Below are 14,292 nucleotides of genomic sequence, written 5' to 3' on the forward strand. Positions count from 1 at the left end.
ACTGGTAGGAAGTGGGGAGGCGCGGAACAGGCTGGCACCCAGGTGCGCTGCTTTTTTAATTGGGAGGGAGATACAAGCTCCCACTTGCTCTGAGCTCCAATGCCAGCCAAGACTCTTGGGGACCCAGACATATATGGGAAGAAACTGGACTGTCTGGAATCAGGGCAAGAACATGGGGGTGGCTTTCTTTCAGACGGAGGTGCTTGCAATGGTCATTGTTCCTGTGCTGGGACCTCCCCAGTGCAGGGCTGACTAGCAGCCATTTCTGTTTGCTCTACCCTGGAGATTCCCTGAGACCCCGCCCTACCCAATTTACAACCCCACCCAAGCTGTGCACAGTGGCTTTTGCATATGAATGGCCTGTCCTTTCTCAGCCTAAAACCTGTCAAAAAAGCTGCAACTGGGTTAGGGAGCCCCAAAGCTATCAAAAGAAGGCACAAGGCCAGCACCAGCAGCAGCCTGCCTTGCTTCACAGCTGGGCCTCATCTGGCACTTCCAAACCCCATACAAAGAAGAGAAATCTGCAGATCTCTCTGTAGCTCCTGCTGGGTGGCCCCTGGCAGTGGCTGACTTTGCACCTCCTTGGAGATCCAAGGGCCAGTGTACCCAGTTGTCAGTGTGAGACCATACCGGATTATAACTCTTTGTATCCATAAGTGACACACTCAAGGGCAGACTCAGTGAGCACCAAAGCCCCACTGTAGCACGTCCTGCCCCATAAGGGTGTCTCCTGCACAGCAGCTCTTCCATTGTAGAAACAGCTGGCCCTCACAGCCAATTGGCCTGGAGGTCAATTCCTCCCAGTGATGCCAACAGCAATCAAGGCTTAACTACAATAAGACTGTGCACACAGCCCACAAAGGGGTGCACCAAGAGTGTCCACCTCAGGTGATTGGGGAGGCTGAGGCCCTATAGGACACCTACTCTATCAACCCAAGGAGACACAATACATAGAAACAAACACAGGGAAGCAGCCAAAATGCAGAGACAAAGAAACGTGTCACAAATGAAAGAAATGGAAGAAAGCAAACGACTGGATATAGAGTTCAAAACCACAGTTATAAGGCTACTCAAGAATCTTCTAGAAACCTCCGAGGAACATAGTGAGATCTTCAAAGATCTTAATGAGAATGCCAAAAAAAAAAAAAAAATGGAAAAGAACTAGTCAGAAATTAAGCATACACTGACTGAAATAAAGAATAATATACAGAGATTCAACAGTGGACTAGAGGATCCCAAGAATCAAGTCAAAGATTTGAAATACACGAAAGCAAAAACCACCCAACTGGAAGAGCAAAAAGAAAAAAGAATCCAAAAGTATGAAGATAGTGTAAGGAGCCTCTGGGACAACTTCAAGTGTACCAACATCCAAATTATGGGGGTGCCAGAAGAAGAGAGAGAGCAAGATATTGAAAACCTATTTGAAGAAATAATGACAGAAAAGTTCCCCTAGCTGGTGAAAGAAATAGACTTACAAGTCCAGGAAGCCCAGAGCACCCCAAACAAGAGGAATCCAAAGAGGACCACATCAAGACACATCATAATTAAAATGCCAAGGGCAAAAGACAAAGAGAGAATCTTAAAAGCAGCAAGAGAAAAACAGTTAGTTACCTACAAGGGAGTACCCATACGACTGTCAGCTGATTTCTCAACAGAAACCATGCAGGCCAGAAGGGAGTGGCAAGAAATATTCAAAGTGATGAATAGTAAGAACCTACAACCAAGATTATCATTTAGATGATAAAGCTATCATTTAGAATTGAAAATCAGATAAAGAGCTTCACAGATAAGAAAAAGCTAAAGGAGTTCATCACCACCAAACCAGTATTATATGAAATGCTGAAAGGGTATTCTCTAAGAAGAGGAGGAAGAAGAAAAAGGTAAAGATAAAAAATTATGAACAAAAAATACATATCTATCAACAAGTGAATCTAAAAATCAAGTGAATAAAAAACCCGATGAATAGAATAAACTGGTGAATGTAATAGAATCAGGGGCATGGAAATGGAGCCGACTGACAATTCTCGGGGGGAGGGGGTGTGGCGGGGTGTGGGAAGAGATTGGATAAAGATCTTATATGTATGTATGCAGCACCTATGGACGCAGACAGTGGGGGTGGTGAGGGCCTGGGGTGGGGTGGGAAACGGGTGGAGGGAGCTATGGGGGAAAAAAAGAGGGACATCTATAATCTGAACAATAAAGATTTTAAAAAAAGATTAATAGAAGAAAAAAAAGCTGTTGCATTTCTATACATTAATAATGAACTATCAGAAAGAGAAATTAAGAAAACAGTCCCATTAACAATTTCATTAAAAAGAATAAAATACTCAGAATAGATTGAACCAAGGAGGCGAAAGATCTGTACAATAAACACTATAAGACCCGTGAAAGACACCGAGGAAGACACAAGTAAGTGGAAAGATACTCTGTGTTCAGGGACTGGAAGAGTTAATATTGCTAAAATGTCCAAACTGCCCAAAGCAATCACAGATTCAGTGTTATCCTAATCAAAATGTCAGTGGCATTTTCCACAGAAATAGAACAGACAACCCTAAAATTTGTATGGAACCACAAAAGATTCTAAATAACCAAAGTAACGTTGAGAAAGAAGAACAAAACTGTGGAGGCATCATCACACGCCCTGATTTTAAACCACATTACAAAGCTATGGAAATTAAAGTATAATTAAAGCCAAAAAACACACACAGATCAATGTATCAGAATAGACAGCCCAGAAACAAACCCACACATATATGGTCAATTAATTTACGACAAAGGAGCCAAGAATATACAATGGGGAAAAGACCGTCTTTCTGAAGAATGGCAGCGGGGAAGCTGGGCCACTATCTTACCTCACAGACAAAGATTAACTCAAAATAAATTAAAGGCTTGAATATAAGACTCGAAACCATAAAGTGTCTAGAAGGAAACATAGGTTGTAAGCTCCTTAACATGGGTCTTGGTGATGATTTTTTGGCTCTAACTCCAAAAGCTAAGGCAACAAAAGCAAAAATAAACTACATTAAACTAAAAAGCTTTTGCACAACAAAAGAACCATCAACAAAATGAAAAGGCAACCTACTGATTGGGAGAAAATATTTGCAAATCACATATCTGATAAGGGGTTAATATTCAAAATATATAAAGAAATCATACAATTCTATGAAAAAACCCCAAATAATTGGATTAAAAAATGGGCAAATGATCTGAATAGACATTTTTCCAAAGAAGACATACAGATGGCCAACAGGTACATGAAAAGATGCTCAACATCATTGATTATCAGGGAAATGCAAATCAAAGCCACCATGAGATGGCACCTTACACCTGTTAGAATAGCTACCACATACAAAATAAGACATAGGTACTGGCGACTGTGTGGAGAGAAGAGAACCCTTGTTCACTGCTGGTGGGAATGTAAATTGGTACAGACACTGTGGAAAACAGTATGATGTTCCTCAGAAAATTAGAAATAGAACCATCACATAACCCAGCAGTTCCTCTTCTGAGCATTCATCCAAAGAAAATGAAAACACTAATTAAAAACGATATCTGGCCTGGCGAGTGTGGCTCAGTGTTTGAGTGTTGACTCATGAACCAGGAGGTCGAGGTTCGATTACTGGTCAGGGTTGTGGGCATGCTCCCCAGTAGGGGACATACACGAGGCAGCCAATCAATGATTCTCTCTTGGAATTGATGTTTCTATCTCTCTCTCCCTCTCTTTATGAAATAAATAAAAACATTAAAAAAGATATCTGTCCTGCTGTATTCATAGCAGCATGATTTACAGTAGCCCAGGTATGAAAACAACCTAAGTGTTTAATGATGGGTGAATGGATACAGAAGGTGTGGTGTATGCATCCAGTGGAACACTGTTTAGCCACAAAAAGAAGGAAATCTTGCCCTTTGCCACAAAAGAATGGAACGTGAGGGCATTATGAGTGAAATCAGTCAGACAAAGACTGCTTGTGAAATTTGAAGAAACAAGACCAAAATAAAGCCCAAGCTCATAGTTATAGGAAACAGATTGCTGGCTGCCAAGGGACAGGGGGCCGAGGCTGGACAAAATGGGTGAAGGTGGTCAAAATAAATCAGTTATAAAATAGATAAGTCCTAGGAAAATAAAGCATGGTGACTATAGTTAGTAATACTGTGCTGCATATTTGAAAGTGGCTAAGAGAGTAAATCTTAAAAGTTCACGTCACAAGAAAATTGTTTTTATAACTGTGTGGTGATAGATGTTAACTAGACTTACCGTGGTGATCATTTCCCGTATGCACAGAGGTTGCATGATTATGTAGGACACCCGAAACTAGTATGTTATTGCCAAATATACCTCAATCACAGTAAGTTTAAAAGTTGGCAAAAACAACAAGAAAAAGGCAGAGCAGTGTGTCCGTACGCATCTCTTTACACCACACTCACAGCTCAAGTCAGACAAGAGCAAAGTCTTGCTTCTGTTCCACAGGCTACTCCTATCCCAGGTACCACCCAAAGCATGCCAACCCTCTCCCTAAAAGACGTGAAAAAAACCCGATCCAAAAAAAAGGTAAATTTTATGTTGTATATCTTCTACCGCAATAAACATAAAACCCAAAGCAAATGCTGGCTGTACACCCACAAACACTGCGGTTGGTGAGATCTGGACTTGTTTTTGTTTTTTAAAAAATATATGTTTATTGATTTCAAAGAGGAAGGGAGAGGGAGAGTTAGAAACACCAATGATGAGAATCATTGATCTGCTGCCTTCTGCACGCCCCCTACTGAGGATGGAGCCCACAACCCAGGCATGTGCCCCGACCGGGAATCGAACCCTGACCTGCTTCATAGGTCAATGCTCAACCACCGAGCCATGCCAGCCGGGTGGACTTGTTGTTTTTTAAACAAGCTCCTCAGGTGAATCTGATGTGCAACCAAGTGTGAGACCCACTAGTCTGTCTGGGTTGTTGGCAGTGGGAGAGCGGGGCGGGGCTTCTTGGAAGGCCTGCTAGAGGAGGGCTTCTTGAACTTGAACGTGCATCCGTATCCTCTGTGGATTTTCCGCGATGGCAGACTCTGATCCAGTGGGTCTGGGGGAAGCCTCTGGCTGTGCATTTCTCACCAGCTCCCGGGGACGCTAGTGCTGCTGGCCTGTGGCCCCCACTTTGAGTGCGAAGGCTCTGAGCCAGACGGTGGCCTCGTCTGTGGTGGACACAGTGCTGCTCTGGAAAGGAGCAGACCACGTTTGTGAGGATTGCCCCAGACTCCGAGCTCAGCGAGGAGGAGCAGGCGTTCAGCTGCTCTGTGAGCCAGCTTCTGGGTGCGGCTGAACCAGGCTGTGGTCCAGCTACAGAACACACTGCGGGTAGAGGCAATCGGCACACAACATCGGGTGGGTTCTGCACAAGCCTGTCTCGATCTCCAGGCCTTCTGTTTACAGGAAGGGGCTCAGCTCAGTCGAACACAAGCTAAACTGGCTCAAAGTTTGCTTCTCTATTGCCTCTCCAAATCCTTCGATTCCCATCTGGCCCACCTCAGGTCCAGACCTGCCTCCTGCCTCCGCTCACTGCCCCTCCCCAGGGTGGAGCATGTGGGGCTCCCTGCCACCCAGCCCGCACACTGGCTCATGCCCTGATGGGTCAGTAACAGCTGCACACGGACGGGAGCTGCAGCCAGGAAGTGCAGGGGTGCAGCTGGCTCACCTGGTCCTGGGGCCTCTTCCCCGGGCAGCACCCACAGGCACTCGCGTCCAAGGTGAAGGCAGCAGACTCTCCTGAGTTTGCGTCTCCTCTCCGTCTCTCCCTGCCCCTCTAACTTTGGGTGATTTGCTGAATCCCGAGCTCCACCTTCTCCCTTTCAGGTGGAGATGGAGATGGCGCAGCGAGGAGGTTCCCAGAGCCAATGCACAGAAAGGGCTCTGCTCAGCCTGCACAGGGCTCTCCCTGCATCCTTGGCAGCTGGCTCCCTCCACTCTGGCTTCTGGGATTCATTCTTCCATGTGTGCTGGTCGGAGCGGGGGCTGAGTTGTGATTTCCCAGGGCCCAGTGTGTGCATGTGTGTGTGTGTGTGAGCGTGCATGTGTGCATGTGTGTGTGTGTGTGTGTGTGTGTGTGTGTAGGGCCAGGGAAGATCTCCCGGCCTGATCGTTGCTTGCAATTCCGTGCCAGCAGCCCAGGGGGTGCCCTGTTCTCCAGGTTGGAGCGGAGCTGGCCCGTCAGCAGGTACCTGGAGCATAGAGCTTTGTTCTCCCTGTTCTCCTTAATCCACCACTGGGTTCTGGGGTGGGCCCTGGGTGTGGGGCCTGAGATGGAGTTTCCCCGGGGACCCAGGAGTCCCCAAGGGGCCCTCCTCCGCTCCTCCTCTGTCCCCAGGCCCCCTCACTGGATGCTCAAGGAATGTTTACGGAATAAGTTCCTTGATTATGGAGAGCCGTGCATCTCAGTTGTGCAGCCCTCACTGTGGCCTCCGCTCCCAGGCACAACCCCCCGCCTTCCTCCCCAGCCCGCTGGGCCCTTCCCAGCTCCTCCTCTCAGCTGAGGGCGCAGACTCACCTTCCTTCCACGTTCCCCTCGCACACTTGGCCTTGGCTGGGAGTGCAGACCTCAGGAGCGCCCTTGCCCTTCTTAGGGGCCCTCTTTACACCTGCCCCCGCCCGGTGCAGGGAGGTCCCCCCACAACTGCTCGCCGGGCTTTCCCTAGTGTCTGGTTCTGTCCCTTCACCTGGAACCTAGTCGCCAACTCCTCCGAACCAGGTGAAGCAGGACCCAGCCTGACTCTCCTGGCTGAGCTCTGTGCCCCCTCCACCAGCCCTCTCGCCCTCTGATGACCTCCCTCCCCACCCCAGGCTCACCTGGCCCTAACAGTCGCCCCAGAAGCTCTGAAAGCCTCTCTGTGCGAAACGATGGCCTGGGACAGGGCCTCCCCCCCCCCCCCCTGCCTCCCCGCCAGCTGGGAGAAAGCCACCACGTAGAAACATAACCTTTATTGCACACGGCGTTGGGTCTCTTTTCATAGAAAAAGGTATTAACACATAAGCATCTGCAAATTGAAGCAACTCCTGGCTTTCGTGGGACAGTGACATCGCATGCAGTGTCTCTGAGTTGGGATTTTGGTCTTTGTCAAAACCACCGAGATTAGGGGGAGGGGGCGGGGGAGGAGAAATTGCCGAGTCTGTGCTTCTGTCTCAAAATAAGGTGAGAGAAATACACAGACATAGTTGGTCGCTGTGCTCCTATGTGCATGTGTATCTCTCGCTCCACGCGTGGTTTCTGGGTGGGGGTGACGTGTACTGTCAAGTTCTTTGTGCCCTGGCTTCACGGAGAAGAAGAAAATAGTTTCATTTGTACAAAAGAGTCCTATGTACAAGCGTCCGCAGCGCGGTCGTGGTCATGGTGGGTTGGTTCTGCCGGTCAGTTTAACGTTGATGGTTCAGGAAAGCGGCCGAGTTGGTGTTTGAGGGCTGGGGGTGCAGACGGGCCGAGGTCGGCCCTACACCAGGGTGTAGGACTTGGAGTAGGCCCCTGCCCCCTGCTTCTGAGACCTCCCTACCCCCGACGTGCTCATCTCGAGCAGCGAGTCCCTGGAGCCCCCCATTTTGGTGTTTGGGCCCCCGGCCCGGGGAGGCTCGGTGCTGGGGGCCGGAGGGGCAGCACTGGGGGCAGCGGGGGGCTCGGCGGGGGTGGGGCCGGGTGCTGGGGGCGCTGTGCCAGCCGGGGGCGCTGGCATGGCCAGAGTCCTCTGAGGTAAGGTGGCCGTGGAGGCGGCAGCGGGGGCCCCTGGGTGGGGGAGGCCCAAGGGCTTGCTGGCGGGGTCCAGAGTCAGGTGGCGAGCCTGGGTGTGGTAGGTTCGGGCCAGGTTCCGGATGGAGGCCTCTCGGGGCGGGACCGCGGGACAGGGCTCACGCCCCTCTGCCTTTCGGAAGAAGGCCTCCGACTTGCCATACAGGGGCAGGTTACAGTAGTCACCTGGCCGGAGAAGCAGAGGAGGTGAGAGGCGGGGCTCGCCAACCTCCCGCCCCTCCATACCCCCGTGCTGGCTAGGAGTCCCTCCCCGGGATGGGCAGTGGAGGGTTGAGGAAAGGTCAGTTACTTGACCTCCCTGAGCCTTAGTGTCCTTATCTGTGAAGTGGGGCTAATCGCATTCCCTGAGGACATCTGAGCGGCGAGGAAGGTAACGGGCCCTCAATACAGTGGCTGGCACAGCGGCCGCTGGTGAGCTGGTGCTTATGGGTCAGTGGCCACTCTGAGCCGTGCGGCTGCCGCAGAGGGCTCCCTGCTGAGGAGCAGGCTCCCGAGGGCTCTGGCTGGGGCACGCGTTTCCTCCCGGGAGGAGAAAAGGACTGTCCCTCCTGCCACTTCTGCGCCGTGAACCTGATTCTGCCCTCGGAGGACCCACAGAGCGGGCTCACTCTCCCCCGCACAGCCTCTCAGGCGGAATGTCCTTCGTTTCTGAAACTGTCTCCACGTCCTGCCGGCCTGCCAGGCACCTTCGCAGATGACCCCACTTGGCCCCGCAGCCCCCTGGGAAGGCTGCCTGCATTTTGCAAGTGAGGGCACGGAGGTTCAGAAAGACGAAGTAATTTGCCCAAATTCACCCAGCGAGGAGGGGTGGGCGCACCCAGGGCTCTGGTCTCCTGAGTCCTCGACCTTTGTTGCCCCAGGCCCTTCTCTAGGTGACCCTGGGCCTCAGGTTAGCCTGGCCACTGAGCAAAGCCAGTGTCGAACAGACCAGACTCACGGGGTGACGGCCTGGGCCGTGTCTGCGGTGCCCCAATACCTGCTGATGGACTCCCTCGCCTGCCCCCGCTCATCCTAGACCTGCCCTACCAACCCCAAGGGGCGTATGTCCTGGCCAGGCCCCTGCCGTGGGATGGTTCTCAGCCAGGCTAGGGCACTGCCCACCAGGAGGCTTGGCCCATGGGCTGAGTCGCCAGGATCGCGCTGTTGGGTCGGGATTAAGTTCACAGCATTGGGAACAGCGGCCACTGGGCAGTTGATCCCAGGGGAGCCCCTTCCATCCTGACATAGCTTCAGACCGGTCACTACTTAGTGAGAACGCACTGTGAGCCATGCATGTGCATCATTTCCAATGCCCGCTACAACACGGAAAAGCATACGTGATCATTTGCATTTGACAACCGCGAGGCCAGGGAGGTGAGGTGACTTCCCAAGGCCACAGAGATCTGAAAGCTTGAATAGGACATGGGCCCTGGTCTGCCTGCTCCCAAGTCCTGCTCTTTGCACTACCCACACTGCCAGGGAACCCCCGGGGCTGGCAGGCCCCGGTGCCGTCAGGGCCAGGCCTAGCAGGGCTCATGGGGTCTGGGGCAGGGGCCGCAGCGGGGGAGGTGGCCTGGGCACTCACTCTTGTTGGCCCGGTGAGGGATGGGCACCGCCACGTTCTTGCCCCGGTCCGCATCCTGGGGCTTGGGCGGGGAGGCGGTGAAGCGGCAGATGCCGGGCTCGGAGGGTGTGCTCATGGACGTCATGCTGTCCGCATTCTCGTTGGTGCCCGTGGTCATCTGGTCCGAGGAGCTGTCCGAGATGAAGCACTCGGTGATCTCGAACTTGGCGTGCTGCAGCTGCTCCTCCAGCTTGGCGTGCTCGTAGGCCCGGGCCAGCTCCTCGTACGTGGAAGAGGCGCTCTCCGTGGACACCATGCTGTTCCGTCCTTTGTCTGGGGAGGCGGGAGGCGGAGGAATTACATGGGTTCCCGGGAGGAGGGAGTTAACGAGACCAGACTGAGCAGCTCCCCCGGCCCCTCCCCAGCCACCTGAGAGCCTGGCCGCAGGTGTGGGCGAACCAGGCTGAGACCCTGCCCTCCCACTGCGAAGGGAGCAGAATTGGGATCTGGGTTATGGATTGGGGGGCAAACACTCTGGGAACTAAGCAACTCCTTGGCCGCTCAGCCCTTCCTCCAGCAGACGCCATGCAGACTGTTTTCTCTATGTTGAGGGAGAGCAAACTGAAACCCCGACCAGGCAGGGCTCAGCGAGGTCTGGTGTGTGTGTCACAGCCACACAGTGCGCCAGCAGCCAGCGGGGAACTGACCTGATAGTGTCTTGGGCCCCATGGGCTGGCGGGTAGGAGTTGGGAAAACGGCAGGGGGAGCTGGGTGATGGGACTGGGCGAGCGGGAGCAGGAACAGGCAGGGCCCTGGGCTCACCTGTGTCCTGGGAGAGACTTGCGCTGTAGCTGTCACTCTCAGTGACGGTGACGCCGTGCTGGGAGCCCACGGTGCGCCAGTCGGAGGTGAGCGTGCGGGCAGGTGTGGAGGCCTGGCACTTGGTCAGAGTCCACTGGCTTGAGTACCGGTTCCGGGTACTGTGGGCTGACTTCACATTCTTCCTGGACACGGGGTCTACACAGAGGAAGCGAGAGCCAGCTGCCTCCAGTCCTGCCAGCACTGCTACCCTCACAGTGCAGGGAGCACTGGGGCTCGGGCAGAAGGCAGTGGGGAGCCAGGGAGGAGGCAGACGCAGCCACAGGACTCCCTTGGGAGCGCTGAGCAGGCTGCCTTTCCTGACCACACAGCTGGCCTCGGGCAGAGGAGCAAGAGCGGCCAGGCATGGGGCAGTGGGCAGCATCCTGGTCTTCTCTACCCTTCAGCCTGGGAAGAAGGTCACCTCTCCTCCTGACTGTGCACCCATTCCCTACAGCCCTTGATGTATTCTACCCACATGTCTGGAGCCACAGGGCTAGAGGCAAAAGGCCCTCGAGGCAAGAACACCAAACCCCTCAACACCTCTAGATGAGGACACCCAGGCTCAGAGGTATAAGATTAGGTAAGTTCCCAAAGTCACAGGTGGGAGGTCTGCAGGCCAGACGCCCAGGCTCTAACCCCACTGCGCTTCCTGCTCTCCCACACGGTCCCACCTTTGTATTTTTGAAAACATCACCCCTGCCCCATGCTGTGCCCAAGACACACTGTGCGGGAGGGGCTGCCTCCCGGGGGCATGCGTACTGGTGCCTGGCCGGATATCGGACATGTCGATGAGGGGGCCGGTGCTCTGGATGAGGGCCGGGTGGTGCAAGGAGACACCGGTACAGAAGCTCTGCGGGTTGACAGCTTGGCTGAACTCAGCGTCCGCCACAGGGATGGTGGCCTTGTCGTCTCCTGGGGAAGAAAAACAATCAGCAGGACTCCTTCCCTGGAGGCACTACCGTCTTTAAGCCTCAACTTTCTCTTTGTCTTTATCCAGTGAACCGCCAGGAAAACGAGCCCTTAGACCAGCGGTTCTCAACCTGTGGGTCGCAACCCCTTTGGCGGTCGAACGACCCTTTCACAGGGGTCGCCTAAGACCATCCTGCATATCAGATATTTACATGATGATTCATAACAGTAGCAACGTTACAGTGATGAAGTAGCAACGAAAATAATTTTATGGTTGGGGGTCACCACAACATGAGGAGCTGTAGTTAAAGGACCAGAAGGTTGAGAACCAATGCCTTAGACAGAGAAGGAAACAGCTCTTTTTTTTTTTTTTTTGGTTTGTTATTTTTGTTAATCCTCACCTGAGGATATTTTTCCATTAATTTTTAGGAAGAGTGGAAGAGAGAGGGAAAGACAGAGAGAAACACTGATGTGAGAGAAACACATCGATTTGTTGCCTCCTGAACAAGCCCTGACTAGGGTCTGGGCTGCGGAGGAGCCTACAACTGAGGTATGTGCCCTTGACCAGAATCGAACCCTTTGGTCTGCAGGCTGACGCTCTATCCACTGAGCCAAACCAGCTAGGGCATTAACAGCTCTTGAGAGAAGCTGCAATGCATTGGAGGTTGCTGAGCTGTTGCCAGGGCTTCGGTGAGAACCACAGCACTGAGTGAGGCCTGGTGGCTGCCCTTGGTGTGTGCGGCCTGGGAAGCACACTCTGCACAGGGCAGAGAGCTGTGGCACCTGTCACTCACCCAACTGCTTGATGCCCTCCTTGTCCTCGATGAGCAGCTGGACCCTGGGGATGTCAATGTGTAGCCGCGGGCCCTGGGGGGGCCCCTTCACGGGGGTGTCAAAGCTTCGGTTGTTCTTGCTGTGGGGAGAAGGGCTACAGGTGGGTGACTCAGCAGCCATAAGGGGTTGGGGGAGGGTTTTTTGCAAAAACAGCGGGGATTGAAGCTTGTCCCCTGCAGTGGGGAAGAGAGAGGAGAGGAGAGAAGAAGCAACTATATAAAACCCACCTTATCAACATCTCAGCCAAACTCTTTGCATCTGCAAAACAGTAGAGAGAGGGGCTGGGTGAGAATGGACTTTGAGTAGGATGAGAATTGGAGAAGGCATGTGGGAGAGCTGAGACCAAGGCTGGTCTCTTGGGAAGAAGAGGGAGAACTGTAAGGACCTCTAGAATAGTCTAAAACATGTTTTCCTTTCCTCAGACTTTTATCTACTAGGAAGGTTCGTGCCAAAGGAGAGGGTATTTAAAGAGCTCCATTTGGTTCCTGACTCTAATTAAACAAGGCACCAGAGCAGACTGGAAAATGGCATCAACGGCGGGTCTCTCCTTAGTTATCTGCTGGGGAGAGGAGAGAGTGGAGGATGCAGTAGAGGTGGTCAATGGGAAGCCCCAGATGACTATCAACCAAGTAGTGTCATGTCCTCCTCCAGGCCATCCATCCTCTAGAAAATCCATGGGTGGATTTGGAGGGCCCTGCTTTGTTTCAGAGGGCTCTTGAGTAGGATTAGGACTCTCAGGGTAAAAATTGGTGAGCGAGGAGAAGCAAAGGTCCTGGTTAATCCATTAAACCCCCTGATAATAGAATGATCTGTCAGAGTGAATCTAGTTCCAGGCATGCATCCATCTACCACCCATTCATCCATTCATTATTGATCCAAACACCTGTCCATTCACCTGTCCAACTGGTCACACAGTCATCTATTCACCCATCCAACTATTCATCCATCATCCACCAATTCAACTACCCATCCATTCAACCATCAACCCATCCAACTATTCCTCCAACCATTTATTCAATTATGCATTTATTTATTTAACTATTCATCCAAACATCCATTCATTTAATTATTTAACCATCCCTTCATCTTATCATCCTTCTATCTATCCAAATATACATCTATACAATCAAGCATCCCTTCAACCATCAATCTATCCAACCATCCATTCACCAATCCAACCACCTATCCATCCATCCATCCATCCATCCATCCATCCATCCATCCATCCATCCACTCCTTCATCCATCTATCTATACAACCACCAATCCATTCAACCATTTATTCAATAAACCTTTTATTCAACCATACTTCCAACCATATTTCCATCTATACATCCTTCCATCCAACCATCCAATCAATAATCTAACCTTCCATCCAACTATGTAATCACTCATCCAACCATCTATCCGTTCATCTGGTCACCCATCTGTCCAGCAGCCATCCAACCATCCTTTGAACCATTCATTCATCATTCACCCAACTCCTAAGCACCCTGGGCAGTGTCAGTCATTTCCTCTCTGTGCTGCTATTGTGCCCTGGTTTCTCACATTCGACCGTTAACTCTATAAGGGCATGTTGTTCCTTCTTCATTCATCTTTTGATCTCCAGTGTCTGCCAGATGCTCAATAAATGTTTTCCAAATGAGTGGTGAACATCTATTAAGCAGCTAGTAGGTGTCAGACACTGTACAAATCGAGGTAAACCAGACCCATTCATGCCACGCTGCACTATTGGATGTGGGGACAGGGGATGATATTCAAAATATTTGAAAATGGGTGTGCATGGAAACTGTCCAGTCAGGAATGAGAGAGGCCCTAAAGAACCCTGCAGGCATGCTCATTAGTGGCTGGGCCCTGGGAAAGTCACAGGGGTCCTGTGTGAGAGATCGGCACATCTAGGGTGAAAGGAGCAACATCTGTTTACCAATCAACAAGGACATTTTAAAATCTTTTAACAAGCAACACGGCTTTCCCAGTGTGAGCCTCTAAAAGTCAGCCCTGGTTAGGACAGGCACAAAGTCCTGGGGGCACAGAGAAGGGACCGGTCAACATGAGGAGGGTTGGAAGGTCAGAGTGCAGCTCCTTTCAAGTGCACACGGGCACTCTCTCTGTCCAGGGAAAGCTGTGAGCCAGTGGAAGGTGGCCGGTGGGGCTGAGGGTCAGCGCTCCTGCCCAAGAGGCCATAGGAAGGAACCCCCCCCACCTCGCAGCCGCTTCAGCCGTTTCTCCTTCCTCTTCTTCCGTACGATGAAGAGCAGAGCCAGCCCCAGCGTGGCCAGGATGACGGGGCAGCCGATGGTGAACAGCTTCCTCACGTCGTCCCCCTCGCCTTGAGCAGACTTGATGGGAGGGATGGTGCCTGGATGGG

At 52.0% G+C, this 14,292-nt stretch overlaps 1 protein-coding gene across 1 annotated transcript in view; it reads right to left on the reverse strand.

Moving 5' to 3' along the window:
* Window positions 1-6,947: 6,947 nt before the first annotated feature.
* DSCAML1 (DS cell adhesion molecule like 1) overlaps window positions 6,948-14,292 on the reverse strand; it is a 320,664-nt gene continuing 313,319 nt past the window's right edge. Inside the window, exons 27-33 of the mRNA XM_081098463.1 lie at window positions 14,128-14,283; window positions 12,153-12,183; window positions 11,886-12,004; window positions 10,942-11,094; window positions 10,144-10,338; window positions 9,343-9,654; window positions 6,948-7,943 (exon numbers count right to left, since the gene is read on the reverse strand). Coding sequence (XP_080954589.1) covers window positions 7,468-7,943; window positions 9,343-9,654; window positions 10,144-10,338; window positions 10,942-11,094; window positions 11,886-12,004; window positions 12,153-12,183; window positions 14,128-14,283 — 1,442 coding nt within the window. The 3' untranslated portion in view covers window positions 6,948-7,467. The remainder of the gene's footprint in view (window positions 7,944-9,342; window positions 9,655-10,143; window positions 10,339-10,941; window positions 11,095-11,885; window positions 12,005-12,152; window positions 12,184-14,127; window positions 14,284-14,292) is intronic.

The sequence above is a fragment of the Myotis nattereri genome, assembly GCF_964212035.1.
Source record: "Myotis nattereri genome assembly, chromosome: 9".
NCBI classification, from domain to species: Eukaryota; Metazoa; Chordata; class Mammalia; order Chiroptera; family Vespertilionidae; genus Myotis; species Myotis nattereri.